Below are 24628 nucleotides of genomic sequence, written 5' to 3' on the forward strand. Positions count from 1 at the left end.
CAAACCTCTTCAGTTATCTCTTAACTAGAAATTCCTACATCAGTATATATGCATAGACAAACTGTAGAGCTGTGGACATGCTTCGCTCAACTCAAGCTAGCAGTTGCTACCATTATTCTCTCTCGAAACCTATCATACTAAGATGATTGGACATGTAATATGTTCTCTAGAGGGTGTTTTGTTTTTTCAAGTCAACACTTATAAATGCTAACTAGACTAGACACAACTCTGAACCAAAAGACCTGGGCAACCAGGATACTGAGGCCACCTCTGAACAGGGCTTAAACAGGTGGTTTCATTGGTTTATATGCAATCGATCAGGTCTGCAGCTATAACAGACTTGTTAATAAATAGATTTTGGTTAGGATTTTCCAGGAGATGAACAAACATGGCAGTGGTCTTTCAGATGAACTAAAGAGCTAAAAATAAAATTACTCCAGGGGGGGAAACACAACCAAACATAAAGAAATGTACTTATTAATGATCCAATTACAGATAGATTGGATGATGATAAATGATTTATTAATTATTAATCAAGCTAGTAGTTAAACCTTACAAATGCTCTATAAAGGGTGTTTATATCAGAAAGTGGTACCTAAAATATGATGCGTATTTTCATAGTGGGATTATTTTTGACATACTGCCTAAAATATTTTCAGGAGTCTCTTTTTCTATTCCGCTCTAATTATATAATCACAAAATCTTAGTCACAGTCAGAGTTGTGCTGCAGAGTATCTATGCGGTGTATTTTAGCCTTCTGTGTGTGTGCGTGTGCGTGTGTGCGCGCGCGTGCGTGTGCATCTGTGTGTGCGTCTGCATGTGGGTGAGGGTGTGCGTGAGCGTGAGCGTGTGCGTGTGTATGCTCATGCAGAAAAAAGTCTAGTGTTGGATATTTGTTTTCACAGTAATGAGACAGAATCATGGTTGGCTGGATGGATGTTTAGACTGCTCTGTCTCCCTCCATGTACACTAGCCATGTATGCTGTCTCCCACTCTGGACTTTGTCTCTCTTTCTCCTCCTCTCTGTTCCAACAGTCAGAGCTGTCATGCATTTGAAATCGTGCAGGTGCTGCGGCTGCAGTTTCCAGGAAAGAGGAGAGGCTAGAGTAGAAGACGCCGGGACAAGTACTGTTTAGTGTTTTTCAGATCGCTCACAGTCCAACTAAACTTTTTTTCTTGAGTTTATGCACCATTTTGACAGTGCTTTCTCTGTTTTTTCTTCATCTCTCCTTTACCACATCCAGTCTTCTTTTCTTGTGACTCTATTCTCTAAACCTTATCAAGCAGGTTAGAGCTTTAGTGTATCTCTACTTTGACAAGGCACAGCTGTTGCAGGTCTTAAACCTGTCTGACCTTTACTGCTGTGATTGGACAGTTTTCGTAGCAGCATGCCAGCCTCGGCAACGCCCCCACACGCTCCCTCTCTGTTCCACTTTATGTCTCCTTCAGTGTAATTGATGTCAGAACCAACACTGAGATTTGGCGGAGGCACGAGCTAACGATGTGAACCTGCCCTTACTTGGCTTAAGCTCCATCTCATAACACTCCTCTCTGGAGCGCCCGCCCACCAGCCTGGCCGTAGACTCACACTGACCCCTTGTGTTTACCAAAGAGCATTACACCATGACTGTCTGACATAAGGTACATCTGCTTTCGATCTGTCAGAAAGACACAAGTTACTAAGGGTGCAAGCGCTGGCTCAAATAAAATCTCCAAATGCAACAGATGCATTTTGTTAGTTTGTTTTAGCCTTGATTTGATAGTGAAAGAATGCACTTTCAAGAACCTTGCCATGAAAAGAATTAGCGTACAGTAATAGTTCAAGGTTTGGTTGGTGTTTTACCAGATGAGATTCCAATGGAAATTGCAAACTTCATGCAGGATTGTCATTTTCTCAAGCATCTCTCAGATTCTTAACAAGCACACATCAAAATGCAACCAATTTCCTCCTGCGGTTGCAGGCTTGCAGACTTGTCGGGAATCTACTCTTGTGTTCGTGCAACAGTTTCTTTTCCTTCTCTTCCTCGGTCACTGTACCACTCCCTGTCTCTGCTTCTTTTTCCCAATGAGAAAACTCTTCCTAAGAGTCACTTCCTGCCACTCTGGAACCATTTCCTTCCCCCCATGTAGTGTTTCACTTCACTTCCTGTTCTGGTGTGTATGTGTGTCCATGCAGAATTTATCTGTGTCATTGTGGTATTGCATACAGAAAGTGTTCCCTAATTCTGACGCGGAGGCTATGTATTTGTAAGACACTGAGAGTGACAGAGTCTCTGACACCAGTGACAGCATCAGTGACATGGAAATATCTGAACACAGACATGTGGAGGCTCTTATTCCGCACCAAAGCCCACACACGAGAGGCAAGTGGTTGCTTTTTCATTAACTTCGAATTTTGTCTGAAGTGAGCGTGTGTGTGTGTGTGTGTGTGTGTGTGTGTGTGTGTGTGTGTGTGTGTGTGTGTGTGTGTGTGTGTGTGCGCTGTGAGTGTCAGTGGTGCTGGTTTGATTGATGTGATTGGGATTGGTGACTTAGCCAAAGCTTCATGTAGCTGTGTGAGTGTGTGTGTGTGTGTGTGTGTATGTGTGCTTGTGATCTGAGACATGAGAGGCAGGGGTTTCATCTGTGAGGGTGGATGCAAAGCTGAACTGCCCTATTCTCAGCTGAGAAGTAAAACGTAGGAAGATGTTTCTATCTCCCACCTTCTCTAGCCCTAAATCATAAATGGTTAGTTTTGCTGGTACTTTGAAACTCAAACTCATGTCCTTTCATTCTACAAGTGCAGCTGATTTTCTGCTAATAGAAGTAAACACTTTGTGTTTCAGTATGCTCCTGATTCGCTACCCTAGTGTTCACCTCATGCATTGCTTCACAAGGGAGTCATATCAGAACGCTAAAATTGAAACTGTTAAGTCGAACCATCCTAAACTGCTTAGGCCATTAAATTCTATAACAATATGGAGACTAATTTTAGTTTGACAGTCTAGTGACCATGTGCAGTATGTTCAATGACACCATTAAACAGACTTACTTCTGGATACTCTAATTTCTAGACGTTGCCAGTACCTTTTATATGTGATCAGTCAGATATCTTAGTTTAAATTCAATTCTTGAGCAGCAATTATGGTGGGGAACTCACCTCCCTGCTGCTACCATGTTGGAGTTATTGAGCAGGAAGGAAGTGACATCGGTTTGAGAAAAGAGGAAGTGAGAACTTGTGTGATCGCAATCTATCCTCTTCCTACCGTCTTCTGAGTTTGTGTGTGTGTGTGTGTGTGTGTGTGTGTGTGTGTGTGTGTGTGTGTGTGTGTGTGTGTGTGTGTGTGTGTGAGTCTGAGTGAGTGATTGAGAGGTGTACCTGCAAAGATAAGGGAGGATACCTTTTCTGTTACTTAATGTAAAACCAGATGTGTTCTCTGTAACTGTTAACTTCTCGATTCTAACACAACCATCCTCCTCTCCTAGAACGAGTCTCATATTACCTGGATAGAGAGGGACTTTGCCAATATTAGATGCCAGGTAAGCTCTGACCACTTGTACTGCACCGCTACCTTGTATCAGGGCAATCTGCAGCTCCTCCCTCGCTAAGCAAGAGACTGAGACTCCAGCTCACTGTTGCTTACAGTAACATGCCCGAATTTTATCCACTTAAAATGCGGGCATTTTATCCACTAAAACAACAGTTTTTCATTGTCATCCCTGGAAATTAAATTCAGCGATTGCAAAAATGCTAAAATCAACTTTTCCCAAGCGCGGACCACAATGCAGTTGATCAAATGCTGGTGAAAAGTATGTCTGCTGAGAGCTGGATTATGCCACTGTTTGGTCAAGAGAACTTGACTCGCGCTTTGTATTTATACGGGTGTGCTATGGCGTATTCTGTTTTGTCAAAAAGATATCTGTAAAGAGCAACAGAGTGAGAGGGCATTTTCGGGCCACTGAGGGGTATTTTAAGAGACAGGATGGGCAGGAATAGACTATCATGAGGGGGAAGAGAGGGACATGCCTGGTCAGAGACAGGAAAATCTCTATCATCCGCAGGCGGTGGGACGCCTGAATCGTCTCAACCATGTTGACACTGAGAGGGGATACCTTATCCTCTCTTTCCCTGCCTCCCCCTTCCTCTAGCTTCTTACTCTGTGTAATTGTGGGTAAAGGAAAGTGGCACAGAATTGGGTTTTGGAATCAAGGCAGTTCCTGATGGCACAGAAATATATGAGGTGTTATGCTTTGTTATTTTCAATCCTGGGAGCAGAAAAAAATCGATTTCCCCCACCCTTTCTCTTGTTTTTTGTTGTTTCAGTCTACACTCCCTCTCCCTCCCTTTCTCTCTCTCTCTCTCTCTCTTTCTCTCTCTCTCTCTCTCTCTCTCAGCCGCAAGTGTGTGTTTGTATGTGGGACTTTTTGGGTGCAGTACTGTGAGAATACGAGCAAGCTCTTCCTTCCTGCATGCTTTGGTTCCAGTTCACTTCAGAGGCAGTCACAACTGAAGACACACTAGGCTGATCAGACCAACAGAGAGAGAGACAGAGGGAGACAGATGACAACGGGGATAATGGAAGAGAAAATGAAGATGAAGAGTTAATTAAAAAAAAACAGAGGAGGCCCCAGCAGAGAGAATAGATAAAGGGCAGAGGTTGAGAGATTTTTCCGTATTTACCTGCTGTCCACAGAACGAATTCTATGATGAGCGCACAAATGAGTCTAAAGTGGCTTGTGTAGTACGGTGTTTGCCTTGTTATGAACATGGATGGGATGATAAAACAGCCTGTGAAATGCTGAGATGGAGAAGGACAAGAGAAAGTTCAACCTGTTCAACTTGCTGACCCTCTACCTGTCCAGAAAGAACAAAGCCTTGACCGGGCGGCGTGATCACTTTAACAGCTGCAGATCACCAGCTGCGACAGGCAGCAACACTGACACTTTACCTCCACCAAGGAACCCCTGGACGGTAAAGTGACGCCTTCTCATACTGGCATCTTGATAAACTTTGGGTAGTCTCAGTAGAGCTGTTACCGGCCCTTGATGTTTTTAAGCACTGTCATTTGTGAATGAAAAAGCAGGGAAATTGAATTTATTAACATTGCATATTGCAGACAAGACTTTACTATGGTCCTTGCAGTTATTTGTGGTTGTTTAGAAACAAGGTGCAGCTGAAAACCTGCATGTTCAACCAACTCTGGTTTCCTGTTGTCAAATAGTGTTCTTTGTAGTTGGGTGTTGAAGAGGTAATGTCGAAACTTCACCATGCCATCTCTGTTTAATCAGTCTTTCAATTTACAGACTTACCTTTTTATGGCTGCATCGATCGATTATTGTCATTATTGACTAATCTGAGGGTTATTCTTTCTTCATCTCATCCATTGTTTCATCTCTTTTTTTTCATCCTTCCCCGACTTCCTAGAGCTGAAGGTGACCTCTTTAAAGGGCTTGTCCAAAATCCAAGGAGGCTCAATTTACAATGATGAAACTAAGAAAAGCAGCGTAATGTTACATTTTCAAAAGTTTGAACCAGAGAATGGTTGGCACTTTTTGCTTGATAAATCACTTAAATGATGAATCATGAAAATAAGTTTTTAACTAACTAGATGTCAATCAACAAATTGATTTAATCAAATAATTGTTTCATTACTAAAATTAAAAAAACATGGCAAGCAAGAACAGCAAAGCTTCACATTTGTGGTGTTTTTACTTGGTAAAAATACAACTACTGACTATCACGGTAGTCGTCAAATCGTTCTTTCGATTAATTGTGTAATCAATTTCACACTTTTTGATATAATAATTTCAACTCTACTTTAATGAGCTTTATAAGCTGCCATTGCCAACTGCACTGAGCATCAACCCCGTAGATTAAGATGTTCTGTCCGTAATTAGGTGCACATTACAATATTGGTCATTGTATCGGGTGTCTGCAGAGGGCAAATTCAAGGGCTAAACTGTAGAACAGGCAAGTTGTCCTACTTTCTATTCCCAAATATTCAAATTAAACCCTGTAAGTAGCTGCGAACTTCCTGGGTAGAATTTGAGAAAAATTGTTTTTTCACCCCTAACCACACTTTTAAAATTTATAATTCTCTCTGCAGGGTAACCATAGTATTGTGCCTCATCGTTGGCCTGCGGCATGAAACTACGGCGATAATGAGCGCAGAGAACTGAAAAGGCTCGTGTGTAGAGAGTGACTTCTTGTTGTTGATGTTTGCTGTTTGCTGTTGAGAGGATGGTGACTAGTTGTGGCTTAGGTTTCACAGCAGGTCAGTAGTGTTCATGTGGTGGAGTTCCTCCCAGTACCAGCAGTGCTCCACCCAGTGCTCCACCAACCTGAGAAGTTGTCTCTGAGCAAAAAGACAGGGCTATACAACTTGGGTCCATAAAAATGAAGCATTGGAGGCATTTTGCATTGCACTTTTTAAAGAGCGCACCAGTGGTTTACTTTCAGTTACGTACTTCCATTTTATGTTGCCATCATTATCATTTACAGAAACCTCCTTTTTTTTAAAAACAAAAAAAAAAAAACCACTGTACCCACTGGTTGTAATCACTCAACATTACACACACATCTCTGTCTTTACTGTGCTTCCTCTTTCAGAGGTTTTTTATTTTAATGTACTGCTATTTACAGCAGGAGACACTGTGAAGAGCAGCTCTTTGCAAACACTCTGACATTTTCTGTCCTTCAGACAGTCCTTACAAACATACAGTATCTTTATTGCTTTAGCCATTTGTTCCTCCATCACTGATTGTTTTATTATACTTCTCCCCTCTGTTTTGAACTCTTCAGGAAGATGGAGACATCAAGGAGATCAACATTACCCATGTGGTCAAAGAGGGCTCAGAGAAGGCTGATGCCTCTCAGTTTGAACTGCTCAAAGTTTTAGGACAGGGCTCCTTTGGCAAGGTAACACACACACACACAGTCTGCTCTTTCTGCTGCTCTCTTTGTCGGACATTTTTTTTTCTCCCTCCTTTCAGACTCCCAATCCATTATCTGATATAAAAGTGTTTTGTGGTTTTGTTTGGTGTTTTTTTTTTTTTTTTTTTCATATTGAAGGTGTTCTTGGTGCGAAAGGTGACCCATCCAGATGCCAACCAACTCTATGCCATGAAGGTCCTCAAGAAAGCCACACTCAAAGGTACAGTAGCCTGTGATGCTACTGACTGGTGTCATCACAGTGGGACGCTATAAAACGTTGGCTTTGTGGTCAGAAATTTTCCCGTAACCAAAAGGTTTGAATTTTCATGACCCCAGCAGTCAACCTGGTAAACCAGTCTGAACCCACCAGCAGGTGCAGGGGAGTTGCTCTGCAGCTGAACCGACACATCCTCTTGTGGAGGGGAGCAGATGAAATTACCAATGTTCAAGACAAAAGAAGCAATTTGAAGATGTCCCCTTAAGCTCCAGGACATTGTGATGAGCATTTCTAACCATTTTCTAGCGTTCTAATCTCTTTAAAAAGAATCCACAGATTAACGGATAATGAAGATAATCATTAGTTGATGTAGGATGATTTCAAAAAACTTTCTCTTTAGCATTTGTGGTACTTTCATTTCTTGTCATCAGGTGACAATACCCCCAATTTCATGAAAAAGTGTATGCTTTTATTGTAATTCAAAGAGAACTTCAAAGAGAACTATACACAGAAATGTTTGGGCATTCACCTTTGCACACAAGTGGTGTGGTCGCATCCTTCTCAGTAAACGTCAGCTTATCACTTTTTGTTCATACAGTCTCAAATTGATGTGGTTAGTTTCAAGTGTGCAGACTTACAGATTTTGTGTGCATCTTTAAATTCAGGTTTTATTGTCATGAGCATTTAGTATGCCGTAGTGTAGATATATACTACTGGATTCGCTACACTCACCATTCAGTTAGAATGTTGTTGACTAGTGTAATCAACAAAATCATGTATTTACCCGCTGGGGTAACGCAAACACAACTCATCAACATGCTGTGTGGACAACAATGAGTCACTGTCTACTTGACTTTATTTTATTTTATTTTTTTTTTAACTTCATTAAAAAAGCGCAGCGTTTTTTGAATCCAAAACCTCAAGTCTCTACTACTGCCAGCTTCCACAGTACCACACTGAAACTCCGCTTGATCTGTGAACCTTACTGTACAGCAAACTCGAAACCAATTTTTTCGACCCAATTTCTCCGTGCAGATGACTTTGTCAAGGTACTTTTCTGTTTTGAATTTTAACATTAAATTTATACCTAAATGAAAACGATTACTGGAGGATCTTTGCTCACTCCTTTTTCAAGTAATCCTGGTTGTGTAGTAATACTATTTATGAACACTCACTAAACTCTGTAATCTTTTTCATCCCTCAGTGAGAGACCGTGTGAGGACCAAGATGGAGAGGGATATTCTGGCAGACGTCAACCACCCATTTGTTGTCAAACTTCACTATGGTGAGTCAGCCTGAAGCTTTATCTCTCTTTACTTCCCGAAGCTGGAAAATATTTTTATTGGATCTACTGATTCAATCGCAGTTTCATTGCTCTAAATTCCAGAAAAATTTTCTTCAGTCATGTTGAATCAAATTTGAATGAAACTTGTGTGTATTTGTAGCATTCCAAACTGAAGGGAAGCTGTACTTGATCCTGGACTTCCTCAGAGGAGGAGATCTCTTCACTAGACTCTCTAAAGAGGTGAGAGTCATTAGATTGTGATGTTTTATTAGCCTAAGATCAGGCTTTCTACTCTTCAACCATTAGTCCAGTCATTTATCTGACTTGGTAATAAATAATTTATAATTTTTTTTTTTTCTCCATTGTCTCTCCATTGTGGTGTTCTTTTCCATTGTTTCATGCTCTCTCTTTCTGTGTCTCACCTCCTCTCTGCATGTCTCTTGCGTCTCTCAGGTGATGTTCACAGAGGAGGATGTGAAGTTTTATCTAGCAGAGCTGGCATTAGGACTGGACCACCTCCATAGCCTGGGCATCATTTACAGGGACCTTAAACCCGAAAAGTAAGAGCAAGAAGACACATTGAATGTACAGTCACAGAAACCGAAACACACACAAACAAATGCATATTTAATGAACAATGCGTCTTGGACCCAAACCAACCTGGATATGCCAGAGTCACGTGACAGACGACAGAATCACTGACCTTAGTAAATATGTTTAGACTGCACCGACCTTCGGAGAGAATTCCTCAAAGTTGGCACAGTTTTACATTTGTAAAGAACCTGGACAAACAGTGATGGGGGTTATATTCAATCCTTAGAATTAGATCAAAATCTTTTTCTCATATGTGAAGTGATTCTATTACTATTGTACTTTAAAGGCACCTGGTGGAATTTTCAATTTGCACTTTGGACATGTGGAATTATCATTCTTCACCAAAATGTGCATCTTTTAAGCCTAACAGGTATTATGAATGCAAACCTACCTCATTATACATTTGCAAAGCCTTATTAAGTTTTGAACCCTGCTTGTGGTCTTCTTTTCTCCATTTAATTGCTACTTTTTTGCTACTTTGGTGCCACCAGCTTTTGATATTCATTCCCGTACCTCCCTTTCTCTTTACTTCCCAAGGTCCCTTTAAGATGTAAAGGTTACTTTTTATATTTTGCCAGTGATAACCCAGACCACAGCAGAGCAAGGCATACCACAGATAAAGGGAAATTTAGTCGAAACTGGTACCAGTGTCTGCAGTGTTTGATGTCTTGATGAATAAAATGTTCACACCTTCTGAAACGTTAATTTTTCTAACATTTGACAATGTTTTCTTCCAGTATTCTCCTGGATGAGGAGGGACATATCAAACTCACTGGTGAGTCTCCTGCTCCTTCTCTTACACCCAGTTACACACACGCGCGCGCACACACACACACACACACACACACACACACACACACACACACACACACACACACATATAATGGCTGACCGACTTGTTGACCTCCATTACTCACCATGTGATGACAGAATTATCTCACTGACTCAAGATATCTGCACATGTGCCCGTATATGTTCCCCATGTTAATTATTACACTTTATCTTATTATCATCCATAATCACAGCCATTTATTTACCCGGGGTCCTGCCGCCATTGAACCAAAGGTGACCTTTTAGAGAGGCAATATAGCAAGTCACACTGATGAAGCTTCAGAGGGAAAAATGCCGACAAGGATAAAGTGTTGTAAGATGAAATATGAGATTTATGTTAAAGCTGGTTCGGCTGAAACTGCATTGCAGATAACAGTGTTTGGGATCTTTTATTCACTTCAGTATACTGGTAATTAAAAATATAAAAAAGTGCTGTTAAATGAGAGACAGAAAAATATCAGCTACAATGAAAACAGCTGCAATATTAGGACACTGATTCAGAATGACAGAATAAAGTAGTATGGTACTGTAGGATGCTACTTTCTGATGCTGTGTAGCAGTGCATTGACTGTGTCTTGTGTATTTTTTTTCAGATTTTGGTTTGTGTAAAGAAGCCATTGATCATGAGAAGAAAGCTTATTCCTTCTGTGGTACTGTGGAGTACATGGCACCAGAGGTTGTGAACAGGCAAGGACACACCCACAGCGCTGACTGGTGGTCATTTGGGGTACTAATGGTAAAAAAAACCTTCTTTCTTGTCTGTTAGATTACTTTTAGGACAACAACAACTCTAAGACTGGTGGTAGTATGTAAATGATAATGTGTCTGTATTATACAGAGCCCCAGGTTGTAAATGCATGTTGTATGTTCTCTCTCTCCAGTTTGAGATGTTGACAGGAGCGCTGCCATTTCAAGGGAAGGACCGCAAAGAAACTATGAACCTAATTCTGAAGTGAGTATCCCCTGGATGGAAGAGAAATCTAACACAGAAGCCCGTTGTCACATACAGTACCTATTCAAAATACCTTGGTGGTTTTCTGGTGAAATAATTTAAGCTTTGTGTCGTCTGTCTCTCCCTGCAGGGCACGTCTGGGAATGCCTCAGTTCCTGAGTGCAGAAGCCCAGTCTCTGCTTAGGGCTTTGTTCAAGAGGAACCCTGCCAACAGACTGGGTTAGTATGAACTCATGAACATGACTGAGACAGATGGCAGCTTATACGCTGACTGACACGGTTTTAAAGAGAAGTGTTAAGACTGGCCCTGTGTTTCTTCAGAAATATGTTAATAGTCTTTGGTTGAGACTCATACTGCTAGATGTTGATGTTTGGCTAACAGGATCTGGTGCTGACGGTGCAGAGGAGATCAAACGACACGGGTTCTTCTCCACCATAGACTGGAATGTGAGTGTTTGACTGTTGATAATATTTACATATATGAACAGTAAAAAATACAATGAGGGTGTTTTCATTTCACAACAGCTGTGGTACTCTGTATTTAACCGAATGGTTTGAGTAAAGGTCCTTTTATTCCTTTCAGAAACTCTTCAGGAAAGAATTAAAGCCTCCATTCAGACCAGCGGTGGCGCGTCCAGACGACACTTTCTACTTTGACTCTGAGTTCACGTCCCGTACCCCTAAAGGTCAGAGGTCAAAGCTGAGAGTTCAGCCGCACTGTTTTTCTTAAGTGACTCCATGTCTGTTTTCCTATGAGGTTTACATCCCCGAAAGCAGTTCAGTGGAAGGGCTATATTTTCCCTCTGTCAGCCGAAAAAACAAATCAGTAGAGGATGTAGTTTATTTAAAGGAGACACAGAGGTGATTAAAACACCATTAAAATGCAGTAACACTTTATTATAACTGTGCTCATAAAAAATACATAAGTTTGAAAGTGGGGTGTATTGCAGTGGCCTTTTTGAACATGAGCATCTCTAGCACTGTTTCTAATCTCCATTTCTGCAACACTTGACCTTGCAATATTATATGACAGACTCCCCTGGCGTCCCCCCAAGTGCCGGAGCTCACCAGCTCTTCAGGGGCTTCAGTTTCATCGCGTCGACTCTGTTGGAAGAGGAAGGCTCAGTGGAGCCAGTGCAACCTCCACAAAACCCAGTGGTCCAGGTCAGACTGCAGTTTAACTGTAGCAGTGTAATAGTTTACAGACAACACAGTTCAACATGTTATACAGCAGTTGTGTCAGTTCTCATGGGTAATGACATGATGGAAGAGGGGGGAGATGGGAAATACAGTGTTTAAGTTGTGTGTAAGGCAGACAGGGAGAATAAGGGAATGAAATGGTTTAACAGAGGTACATGGCTTCAGATCCTGTTTCGTGCCTGGCAGGAGCAGTAATTAATTGCATGTGGTAGACTGAGAGGGACAGTTTTATGAGAGAGAGAGAGAGAGAGAGAGAGAGAAAATGCTGCTAGAAATAGATTCAGCTCCTTCCCGAAAACCATCCACATCCCTCTCCCTCGTCAGCCCTGTCAGTCTGTCACGCCTCCACTCACTGCTGCTCTTCAAATTTCAACTCTCCCTCTGCAGCAGTTACACGGGAAGAACCTGCTGTTCAGCGACGGCTACGTATTGAAGGAAGATATCGGCATGGGCTCCTTCTCCGTCTGTAAACGATGTATCCACAAAACCACCAACACAGAATACGCCGTCAAGGTGTGAACACACACCACACATACAAACCACACAGAACAATCACTGCTCTATCTCTGTAATGTTATTTCAATAGTTTTGCCATACCACTTAAGGAAAGATACTAAATCATATTAAGTATACTTAATATGATTTACTTAAACTATTAATTTGTTCAAAGTACAGAATACAATGCTTTCTTTATTAATTCTGAAAACCAAAGAATTATATGTGCAAAATGTGGATTAGAAAGTAAAAAGAAGCAAAACCATTTATCAGCCTAACTCGAAAAAAACTCTCAAAATATGACTGTTCTCTCTGTGATTGACAGATGATTGACAAGACCAGTACAGACCCATCTGAGGAGATTGAGATTCTACTAAGATATGGACAGCACCCCAACATCATAACACTGAAGGATGTGAGTATAAAAACGCACAATAATTTGCCTTGGGTGTTAAGTGCTCTGAATGTCACAGTTGTTGATATGATAATGTGTACCTGTGCGTGCGTGTGTGCGGGGGTGTATTTCTATCTCAGGTGTACGACAACGGTAAGCAGGTGTTCCTGGTGACAGAGCTGATGCGCGGAGGCGAGCTGCTGGACCGGATCCTCAAACAGAAGTTCTTTTCGGAGAGAGAGGCCAGCGCTGTGCTTCATACCATCACCAAGACTGTAGAGTACCTGCACTCACAGGGGGTGAGGACCACTAGCGCTAGCTTCTTGCCCCTGTACCCTTTAGTCCTCATTGATGATGACTGATTTAGTGCACATCCAATTTGCAAATGAGGTTCTTCAACGTACCAAGAGTATCCAATCAAATCTAATAAATGTAAAAAATGTGTTGATGTTCATTTTGAGTATTAACAAATGAGTAAACTTGAATGTGCATCTCTGTCTCTTTTCAGACAGACCTTTACATTTTCTCCCCATTTTGCTCTTTACTTTGTATTACAAGAAGATTTTCTATCTGCATATTGCAAGGGAACCTCAGCTTCTGTAAGCTGCAGTGTCAGTGTATTCTCACAGTAGAAATCACAACTTTTGAATGCATATGGACATAGAATCTGTTGAGCTTATCTGCTCAAAAAAACATTCCTTGTTTTCTTCCTCCCCCCCTGTCTCCTCTTGTTCTCCAGGTGGTGCACAGAGACCTGAAGCCCAGCAACATCCTCTATGTTGACGAGTCCGGGAATCCAGAGTCAATCAGGATCTGTGACTTTGGCTTCGCTAAGCAGCTGCGTGCCAACAACGGCCTACTGATGACCCCATGCTACACTGCTAACTTTGTGGCGCCCGAGGTCTCTGGTTTTTACTGAAAAGCTTGATGTCGAATTGAAACATTACAGTGTTAGACACAGAAATAAAATGTGCGACTGTCTCTGATCACATCATAGGTGTTGAAGCGTCAGGGCTATGATGAAGGATGTGACATCTGGAGTCTGGGAGTCTTATTGTACACCATGCTGGCTGGGTAAATACAAACACCCAAACTCAAGTCTGAGAGAGAGTTCTGCATCTCACTGCCCCTCATACTCATTCTCTCATCTGTCTACTTTTCTCCAACCAGTTTTACTCCATTTGCCAATGGACCTGAGGACACCCCCAACGAGATCCTGAACAGGATAGGCAACGGTCACTTTAGCCTGACTGGAGGCAACTGGGACACTGTGTCTGATGCTGCCAAGGTACTGCTCCAAATCTGACTCGCAGCTCTTTTTGCTCCTGCTCTTGGAGATTACCCCAGTCTCCTCCTGTCCCCTTGTCACTTTCACATTTAATGTGTGCTCCCTTTAGGACCTTGTGTCCAAGATGCTTCATGTGGATCCTCATCAGAGACTGACTGCTAAGCAGGTCCTCAGGCACCCCTGGATTGTCCAGAGAGACAAACTACCCAACAGTCAGCTCCCACACCAGGACCCCAAACTGGTCAAGGTAACAGAGCGCATTCTCAGAAAATATACTCTTTATCGCCTAAATTATTTAAGTAGCAATGTCCGAGCCATTTAACGAATATTGGCTGATCATAGAGTCCTTATCAGATATTTTAATATTCTACATAATACGGTTACATATGGCCTGACAATTTAATAACTCATAATAAATCACAATGGTTTGGATCATAGATTAACCTTTTTTTGAACAGCGCAACAAATTATGTAAAGATAAACAGTAAAAATTTCATATATAGCTTGTAGAAACAAAAACTGTGACCAAAAAGTTACAACGCTCCATATAACAGGTTGAGACAGATTTTTGAGTCATAGTGGTGCCATTTCGCATATTGCATTGAAAGTTAAAAATCCCACTTTGCTGACATTGTAGACATTATTAACTTTTTAAGCATAAAACATTACGTTATGCATCAAGAAGCTGGTGTAGGAAGAGAGCAATGTGGTCAAGTGATGGATTGGAATTTGGTTGTGTTTTATTAAAGCCACCTCAGAGTAAAATGAATAATTCCTCAGTAGCTTTGGAAATTATTTGTGTTCTGGTTATCAGCTTATCTCAATATTACTGGATGGCTTTCTCTTTCACAACCACATTTTGGCGAATTGTTTTGGCTACAATGACCACGCTGCTGTTTATGCCCAGGGTGCAATGGCAGCCACCTACTCCGCCCTGAAGAACTCCCAACCAACTCCAGAGCTCAAGCCCATCGAGAGCTCCTTCCTAGCCCAGAGGCGTGTCAAGAAGCTTCCCTCTACCTCCCTGTAGAGACTGAAAACAATCGAACATCTCACTGGAGACTGACCAAAACCGCACCTCCTGGCTCCAAACCACCCAGTCAGCTTGCTCGGGGACTCACTGTCCACTCGTCACTACCAGCCAAGGAACACTGACTGTGGTCCTGCCCCCATTCTTGTGACGTCAGTTGTCCTGCTCTTGCTATCATCACGCCTTGTTCAGACTCATCAGCTGCTGTTAGCCAGTCGCCTTGGACTAGGAAAAGGTAGTGAAGATGGATGGGGCGACGAGGCCAAAAAAAGGGGGCGGTGGGGTAGAGGGGGTGTGGGGGGGGTTCAGGTTTTTGGCAAATGTATTAATGCCGCGTGGCTGTACGTATGAGTGTGTGTGTGTGTGCGTGAGTGTTCGTGCATGACCTGCCACAGAGTCGATGCAGCCACATTTTCGATTGTGACAATGAAAGTTTCCCCTCCTCATTGTTGCTGTAATTGGTTGTCATTCCGCTTGCTGCACGCCTGTCTGTCTGCCTGTTTTGTTCATCTTTCTGTTCTTTTTGTAAAGTTGATGAGCTTCATATTACCGGTTGTGCTGCCAAATCAACCTGTGCCGACAGCACAAAACCACAGTACTGTCCAACTGCTGTTAAATGTTTTTGAAAGAGCTTTATTAATATGAATATTAAACATCTCTGCCACAAATGCCTCTTTGGCTTTGGTACAGCCAGAATATGGGGATTATGGGAAATGTCAAATGCTGGTGTTTTGTTTAATGTCAATCTATGCTTGCATTTTGTTTTTTAAGAGAGCGTGTGTCAGTTGCATGACTTGCAGTGTGTGTGTCTGTGTGACTGTGTGTGTGTGTGTGTGTGTGTGTGTGTGTGTGTGTGTGTGCACGGTCTTGCAGGATGCTGCAGGGTCATGTGCATGGTCCGGTGACGTAATGATGTCATGTGGCTTCCTCGTTTCTCTCCTCTCCCTTTTCTCTGCTTAGTCCACCTGCTGGCAACCGTTTGAGGTGTCTGTTATTTTATTACTACAAAAACTAGTAAAATCGGTGGCTTTCTGTGAAAGAAAACTTGCCCAAGGAACAAAGTGGCATGTTATAAATTTTACTTTTGCTCTGTTTTCTTGTTTCCTCTAGTTTTTTTTTTTCAGTGTGTTTCTTGGATAATGCATATTGGATGCTGTTTCTTGTGTTGGCTGCTTTTGTTGTTGATTGTTTTTTTTTTTGTTCTTTTTTCTTTTTGTCCAAAGAAAGTGGTGATTTAAGATAGTGAAAGACACGCTGAGCACATCACAGTCTGTGGACTGAATGCCGTACAGGTCTCCTCTTCTGTTTTCCAAATGTAGGGAGGAAGGGCTGACTGTTGTCTTTTTGGATTTGAGCACTCAGAGGCAGCCTCTCCCCCTTAAATTCTCTGTCAAGTCACTGGTTGTTAAAGTCACACGGACCTACTCTCCGTGTGGAGTATCTTCAGCAGTCTTGATCTTTTGAATTTCCATTGATTCTGCTTTCATTTTCATTAACACTGAATTTGAGAAATCCTAAAGAAGAGTAAATGTGTGTCTTTGTAAGTAGCCTCATGGGGTAGGTCCTGCTTTCAGCTCGGTGCCTAGGCCTACAGATGAGGCAGAATGTCTTACATGGAAAACACATGAAAATAAACCAAGCAGCCAGAAGATACTCTACATGTGTAGAAGGGAAGACCTGTGTGGCCAAATAATCTATGAACCAGCTGTCTTACCTCAAAAGGGATCAAAGTTATATTATTAATTCTTGTTTGGTGGCAAACTCTCCTTCATTTGACTAAATTTATGGTAAGATGTTATTGTATGATAAAGATGAAGATTTTTATATCTTACAAATATTAAAAATTCAGTTGCTATGACAAAACTCTCTCTCTCTTGTTCTGTGTGTCTTAAATGAGTACTCGGGTGATTTAGTTAAAGGTTTTAGTGAAAAAATAGAAACTGAGTTTTTGTCTCTACTAAGCTCAAAAAGTACTGGATCATACATTTCCCATAACCAATGCAAACAATAACATAACCTTTCTAAGTGGATCAGATATCAACTAGGACATTAGTGAATGTATATTAGTTATCAACTATCATTGTAAAGTCCGCTATCAGATAAATTCATTTAGTCACAGTTCGTGGAATCCACACTCCTGTTTAGTACTACAGCGATCCATGACCTCATGTTATATTACATGAAAATTACCCCAAGTACTTCCACGTGAGTGAGTTATATCCATATAAGTCTATTATATCCACAAATACCCTGAGTTGAGGTATCAAAATCGGTATCAGGAGGGAAAAAGGTGGACTGGTGCATCCCTGTTATGTACCTGTTTATCTGACCTTCAACTCCTGCCTTCTTCTGGGGTCCACAGCAGGGTGTGTTTCCTCTGCTGGTCACTGGAGGGAGATGAAGTTCAAGCTTGTTTTCACGTAAAAGTGAATTGAATCCAGGCCCACATAGTTAAATGCTTTTCCGTCAAAGCAATCAGCTCTGACCACGTCTAAAGGAAAAAAACTATTCCCTCTTAAAAAAAGGGCAGCTTCACACAGCCATTGCACAGTTTTTGCCCTCTGATTAAAAAGCACTGGAGGGACTGCATCTGTAATTGCATAAAGTCAAGTGTTAATGTGAATTGATTTATATTTATACATTCACACTGGAGACAGCTTACAGTATCTATGTAAATGACTGTCTGCTTCAGCGCCTCTCCGTGTGTCTCCTCTCGCCCGTAGCATTTTAATTGTCATTGTATTCCATTTCCTCCTCCTCCTGTTCTTTTTTTCCTTCAGCATGCAAACACTGTAATGCCTTGAAGCATTACAGCTGATTCTGCTTTACAGTATCAATTTGTAGTATCACCACATACTTCTATGTGCTGTTGCCGGTCTCTCTCTATGCACAGCAGCACTCACTTACATAACAGTCCTGCAGCTCCTGCTTGGTGCTGCATCCGCTTTCTACTGACATGCTTTATGCTGAAAACAAGCACTGTGCACCAATATGTCCAAGAGAAATGCAGACCTGACTTATTTATACACAGACACACATTCATACTTCGATATATTCCCACTGGCCTGGTTCCCTGTACTTTGACGTCATCATACCAGTAATTCACACTGCAATTAATGACTTCCTGTTCTTTTATACACACACACACACACACACACACACACACACACACACTGACTGACTCAGCCTGCAGCAGCCGAAAGAGAGGCTACTGATATTGATTACAGGACTGTGGAAAACCAGCATCATCACCACCATCTGTGCCCCATCTCGCTAGAGATTCAGTTTTTACCCAGGTCCTGTCTCCTCAGCTCTGTTCAAATGGAGGCTGAATTTTCTTGGCTTTTTGTAACATTGAGAGCGTGCCGGGGTGTATGTGAGAGTGGATGTAGTTCCTTGTCTGCTCCGAGCTGTAAAAGGGATAATGTACAGGGTTGAATAATTTAGTAGAAGTTCCTCACTATTTCAAGAGGTCTTCTGGTGTGGTCTGTATTTTTTTGTTTTGTTCTGGCTGATGTGAGTTATGGTTGTGATGTGCTGCTTCCAGCATTCCCCGAGGTTCTGTTAAAGTACATATGCAAGCACAAAAACCTAAGATTGACAACCTTGCTCTATCCCTCTCTAAAGAACCTGTCTCCAAGGGGAATTTATCATGTTTTATGGTAACCCATAATTCATTCTAACCCTGCACACATACACAAACACTATGCTAGATTTTCTACAACAACACATGCTGCATAATTCATACTTGGGGGAAAATATGCTTGTGTAACTGTCATCATGTTACTAGATGCATGTGATATATGACATGGTACATAGAACGTATATACAATAATAGCTGCACCAGCTATGAAGGTTACCCAACACTGATCAACACGACTGCGGCTGTAGAGTCCCTGAAGTGCAACAATCTCTGTTTTCCTCACAACATTTCGCATTGTCCTTTTTGCTTACGTACAGTAATAATAAATATAAGATAATAATAAAAGATGTGTATTAAATATCTGGACAGTGTCTGACACATCATTTATTGTTTAGTGTGTCCAATAAGCTCCCAATGATCTGAAGAACTCTACCTTTTTTCAGGCCTCTATATACAAGTGACCTCTTTTATCTCTTGGTCATTTTTTAACTAAGCCTGAGGTCTCTCTAACCATTGGTGCAGTCTTTTTAAATCATGTTGTCTGTATTTACAACTGATCTTTGGCACATGTGTCAAATCCTAGATCCTAGATATGTGTGTCTAGACCAATGCCTCGGACACCCTTAAAAACACTCTAAATATCGTCACATCAGCAGTAAGTAAACTGGGAAATGTGAGGAAACTGAGGCAAAACATTAATACCATATTGAATGTGTGCTAGCCTAGTACAGAGTAGCAAAAACCGGTTGTAAAAATCTGCTGGGAGTTCCAAAATAAAGATTTTTATATTTTTTACAATCCATTTAACTTATTCAAATTACAGTATTTTATTTTCATTCAGTTATAATAAATGTACTTATGCATGACATGACATAACGGTGCATATATATGTCATTAAATTAGACTGTAAAATCATAACGTTTTTTATAGTAACCATATAATGGGTAAGAAATCCAGTCCAGGTGATTTGTAAACACAGACTGACGTATGTGAGAGGCAGCTGTTTCCCCATCCTCACCTCTGCAACTTTATTTACTCAAGCCTGATGATGTAATCTTTATCTGTAATCTACTATGTATCTACTAAAATACTCAATCAGTCATTTTAACCAGAACAGATAGGACAACCTGTAGTCACTCCCTCACCTTTGCCCGCACAAGCACACACAGATAAAAGCAATCTGGACCAGAGGGTGCAGTAAGAGAGATTGGGAACAGGCTTTCATCACAAATGTAGTTATAAAGGGGAGAGCAGAGAGAAATAGATAGTAATGGATGCTGGATTGGGAAAGAGATCATTGTATTTTGAAAGGATTAGGCACTTAAACACTTAATTTATTCCTTCATATTCAATGAGGAGGCAAGTTGTTTAGTATGTGGGTCTCTACGGTCTGCTTGTAAAGGCAAAAGAATGTTTCCAAGAACGTGTGTTTGACTTAATCATAACAATGCAGTTTCTTGTTAAGCATCCCGCTGCTCAAGATGTTTGCCAGTGATGATGGCAATCTGTGTGTGCAGCGCTGTAGGCACCATGTGGGATTAGTTCAGAGTGAGTGGATTTTAACTGCGGGATGTTGCACAACCAATAGTCTCTTCCAAAAATGGGCATCATGTTAAAAAATACTCCACTGGAGCATCTTGTCTTGATCCCTAAAATCTTTACTCACCCAGTCATATTTATATTTAAGCAACTGTATAAATCGAAATTGTGTAATACGTGCAAGTAAATAATCATTTTCAGTATCCTGCACCGCTTTAACCAAGTTCAAATTTCAGTAGATATTCTAACCATATAATTTTTTTTCGTTCCTTAACATAGCATTCAACATGCCCCGTGTTTCATGTAAATTATTTCATATTATACAAAATTAGAGCTTCCTCAATAAATTTTATTATCATTCAAAAAAGTGTAAATTTAACTCTTTCATCATGCTTTGTTCTTATTTAACTTTACACTGTACCTTTGTTTTTCTGATTTTTCTTCCTGCTCTACAGCAGCACAATTGTCATTGTATCCTCTTTTATGATTTTAATCCTTTTACAAAGGCCCTTCTTTTTTTCGGGCTTTTTGAATAGCAGGATAAAGACCTGAAGACCATCTTTGGCGTTTCCTGTCATTTATTCCTCCTATAGGCAAACAAAGTACAAGCTCTTCCTTTTCTTCTTTTTGCTTCTCTGTCTTTGTGATTCTCTGCCTTTTGTTTCGCTGTACTCTCTAGAGATCACTAAAGCTAAAAGCACGGAGAGCGCAGTCGGTGCTATGACTAATGCAGTACCAATCCTGAGATGAAAACAGAGAGTTAAGTGAACACTCAAATATGCAAGCACACTGACGCTCACACCTCTGACCTGCTAAAAGCCTCATTGTTTTGATTCTCTCTAGTGACTAAGTCACTTCTTAGTGCTCCAAATGCACCACTGTAACCTTTTTAATTTTGTGTATTTGTGTGTGTGTGTGTGTGTGTGTGTGTGTGTGTGTGTGTGTGTGTGTATGTGTACTTGAGAGGGTATTACAGTGAACTTATCCCGTGTGTTACTTCATACCCTGATCATTTAACCTCTGCAATGTGGCCGCAGAACCAGTCAATATTTGTCTAGACAGAAAAGAAAAGCTCAGCTGTTAGTGAAGTAGATATTACTGCAATCACAGGAAGAAAGAGAAAAAAATCGAATTATTATATCAGTATGATGTAGCTATCAGATCAGTCTAGTCAAAACTGGTAGAAACTGGCTATTATTAATGATCTGAAACCGGGTTCAGATTTCAGTTTTTAATGTTGCAGCACTTCAGTAACGAGGTGACTGAACAAGTGAAGACAGTCGTACCTGTTCACCTTCAGCGGGCCACAGAAAAGGCGACAGTGCAACTTTCAGGCCTTCATTTCCTGGACAAGGTATTTAGATTCAGGATTAAACACATCACAACAGCTTTAATTTGGGTTAAATGCTCTGGAAAAATTGGACTACTGAGATCACCAGACCATGTGAGTGTGAAAGTCTCCTTTTCAGTCCCCTTTTTTGTTTTGCCACTATGATGCTGCTTAAAAATGTAAATTTTTGGAAAGGTGTTTGGATATTTTCATTCACACTATCTTTGTTACATAAAGTAACACACCAGTATTGAAATAATGGGATTCAAGAGTAATCGCAAAGCAGGATGGCAGACAGGCAGAGGAATGTTTCTACAAATTCTGCATCATTGGTTTTGGGGCTAAACATAGCAGTATTCTTGGTGAGATTTTATTTAAATATACAGTATAAATACCACTAAGCCTGGTATGATTTCTTGGTACCACACTAAAATTAACTTTGCATGGTATTAATTTAATTTTGAACGATCAGATTTACAATATTTGAGTAATACAGTCCTTTCCCCTCTTTTTTCTTGCTGCTTATCAGTTTCTTATCAACAGTGAGTCTTCATTGCTTGCCATTTGAGTACTGCTTAAATTATGTATATAAATGTTGATTAAAATCAAAGTTTCTTTTTGTTAATAGAGTGAATCCAAATGTTCATGTGTGTGTCACCTCCGGATTATGTGTTTGTTTTTAGATAAGTGTTTGCCTTCATGCAAAAATATTACCTGTATGCGGCTTAAAGAGGAAGGTACAGTTTGTAAAAAGGCTGTGAGCTGTCAGATAGGTCAAAAGAGGGAGGAAATGTGGGGGAGAATGAGTACTGGGAAATGGCGATAAAGCTGAGAAACAAGGTGATAAAGGGAGAGAGAAACTGGAGCATCACCCCTCCCTCCTGCGTTTGCCATCTGATGTTGAGACTCTGTTGCTAGGGGCAACATTCCAAGTGAGAGAAAGGGAGAACGAGGGGAATGGAGAGACCAGCTGGTAAGAGGGATGGCAGCAGAGAGGCTGGGAGAACAGGGAGTGAGCCAAATGGCATCAGCAAAGACGAGAGAGACCTGATACTTCTGCATGTCTTGCCTCACTCTGCCTCGCTTGACTGAGCAGCAGGGCTGATCAAAGCAGAGCTCCAGATGACAACGACAATGAAGCACAACAGTCAAGCAGGGGACACGGCAGCCTGCCAGCATCAGCGGCACAGAGGCAAGGCTGCCCAATCATCAGCTAACATGCATGTGATTTCAGCAGCCAATGAATTGCCAGCAGGCTCCTCCCAAGCACAACTACTCAGATGCAGAGACCGCACGAGCCCGGCTTGGATCTCTTATTAATGAATGGAGCGGTTCCCAGGCTGCATCACTGCACATCTCGGCACTCTTTGCTCGGCTGCTCTCTGCTCTGACACAGGAAGACGGAGGGAAAACCATCAACCGCAACAAGGACAGCAGCAGCACGGGAAGAGCTAGACGCTGGCCATGAAGGGACGACAAAGAAACGCAGACTCCCATGATGAGGACACGGCCGAGGACACGGCAGCAGCTATTAAAAACACCGACCCACGTCCTGATCTCCACCGGCCAGGTTCACCCTCTCCATCATCATCTTCTCCCCCTCTTCCTCCATCAGCCATGCCACCTTCTACATCTGCCTCTGCTCTCCTGGCAGTTGCCTCTCCAGCCACCAGGCGCTCCCTTTCCATGGGAGACTTCCGGAGGGTTACAGGGGCTCTGCTAGCCGGTTCTGAACCCCCATCCACCTCAGCCACGGCCCCCTCCTCCAAGCTGGTCACCCCCAGTTCCAGCATGGAGTTTGAGGCAGCTCGACGGCGCCTCCTGGAGGTGGAAGAGCGTCAACGTGTCATCAGAGAGATGGAGCGGCGGCTGGAGGAGCTCAGGGAGGTGTTTGTGCGCTCAGAACAGGAGGTGGTGGTTCATGGAGAGCTGGTGTCAAGGATATCTAGTGCAGCCCAGCAAGGGGAGCTGTACGTGGCTGAGAACGGCCAACGGCTGAAGAAAGCCCTGAGGTTCAAGAAACATCGACCCACCATCGTCTTCTCCTCCATGCTTGGACTCCGCACGTGCCTCCCCTGGCCTGTGAAGCTCAAATAGGACAATGAGGCTTGCATTCCCACCTTTGCTTTAGAAATGTGCTTCACAAAAACAGGAGGATAGACTTCCATTCTGTAGCTGTCACTCATTGACACGACTGCTCTCCAGTTTCCACCTTTCTGCTATTGTATCCTGAGGCTGGTCCTCCAGGTCTTTTAGAGTGCCTACAATAATCACAAATGCTAGTAAGGAGCTTCCTGTTCAGTGTGTCTCTGAGGAAATTCTCTGGCTAGCAAACCAGTCAAGCAAGTACCAGTGCAATGTGTACAGATGTCATTATGTTTTTATTGTTTTCACAGATATTTTGCCGCTTGCAGATTGCGATGGTGTTGCACTTGCATAGGAGAGATAGCTTACTGATATAGAACCCATGGTGCATGGATGAGTCATTTTTCAGGTGATGTGGGAGAAGAGGTTTGGACTGGCCTGTGAAGCGACAGGAGCTTTGCTTTACATCTCTTAACTAATGCAGCAAAGGACAAAAAGCCAACGAGGATTATGTAATTTTAACCTTATCAACGGAGGAAGAGGAAAACAGGGAGAAAGAGGCAAAGAAAAAGAGATGAGGAGAATGAGGAAAGCATTGACCCCTCTGCCTCTTCTGCCTATTAGAAAAGAAGTGAAGGGCGGTGAATGAGGACGAGAGGTGAAGCTATGATAGGGACTGCTGCACTGTTATATAAAACCAAGGATGCAGTAAAGAGGCAGGGAATGGAAAAGAGGAGAAGTCTTGAAAAAGAGAAAATGCACAAAGTAGTGTGTAATTTAGGTGGCTGAGACATTTACAGAAAATGTGCCTTGGCTTCTCCGTGATCCACTA

At 41.8% G+C, this 24628-nt stretch overlaps 2 protein-coding genes across 6 annotated transcripts in view; both read left to right on the plus strand.

Annotated features, from left to right (window-relative positions):
* The window catches only part of rps6ka1 (ribosomal protein S6 kinase a, polypeptide 1), a 43901-nt gene extending 28435 nt beyond the window's left edge, over nt 1-15466 (plus strand). Inside the window, exons 1-23 of one of the 5 annotated variants that reach the window (XM_040137304.1) lie at nt 2196-2363; nt 3466-3519; nt 4847-4951; nt 6782-6898; nt 7052-7133; nt 8335-8415; nt 8576-8655; nt 8869-8975; nt 9747-9784; nt 10434-10576; nt 10722-10792; nt 10923-11011; nt 11175-11239; nt 11376-11478; nt 11826-11956; nt 12380-12505; nt 12813-12902; nt 13022-13180; nt 13621-13782; nt 13879-13955; nt 14052-14169; nt 14279-14416; nt 15077-15466. In XM_040137304.1, the coding sequence (XP_039993238.1) occupies nt 2322-2363; nt 3466-3519; nt 4847-4951; nt 6782-6898; nt 7052-7133; nt 8335-8415; nt 8576-8655; nt 8869-8975; nt 9747-9784; nt 10434-10576; nt 10722-10792; nt 10923-11011; nt 11175-11239; nt 11376-11478; nt 11826-11956; nt 12380-12505; nt 12813-12902; nt 13022-13180; nt 13621-13782; nt 13879-13955; nt 14052-14169; nt 14279-14416; nt 15077-15199 (2301 nt within the window). In that variant the 5' untranslated portion in view covers nt 2196-2321 and the 3' untranslated portion in view covers nt 15200-15466. Of the gene's footprint in view, nt 1-2195; nt 2364-3465; nt 3520-4416; nt 4952-6781; nt 6899-7051; nt 7134-8334; nt 8416-8575; nt 8656-8868; nt 8976-9746; nt 9785-10433; nt 10577-10721; nt 10793-10922; nt 11012-11174; nt 11240-11375; nt 11479-11825; nt 11957-12379; nt 12506-12812; nt 12903-13021; nt 13181-13620; nt 13783-13878; nt 13956-14051; nt 14170-14278; nt 14417-15076 lie in introns of those variants that run through there. The other 4 variants (XM_040137303.1, XM_040137300.1, XM_040137299.1 and 1 more) reach the window with 4 other exon arrangements.
* A 7709-nt stretch (nt 15467-23175) lies between these two features.
* LOC120795025 (syntaxin-4-like) lies at nt 23176-23808 on the plus strand. The gene has a single exon (XM_040136466.1). The coding sequence runs from the start codon at nt 23176-23178 to the stop codon at nt 23806-23808; it is 633 nt and encodes a 210-aa protein (XP_039992400.1).
* The last annotated feature ends 820 nt before the right edge of the window (nt 23809-24628 follow it).

Source organism: Xiphias gladius, chromosome 10 (genome assembly GCF_016859285.1).
Source record: "Xiphias gladius isolate SHS-SW01 ecotype Sanya breed wild chromosome 10, ASM1685928v1, whole genome shotgun sequence".
Lineage (NCBI taxonomy): Eukaryota > Metazoa > Chordata > Actinopteri > Istiophoriformes > Xiphiidae > Xiphias > Xiphias gladius.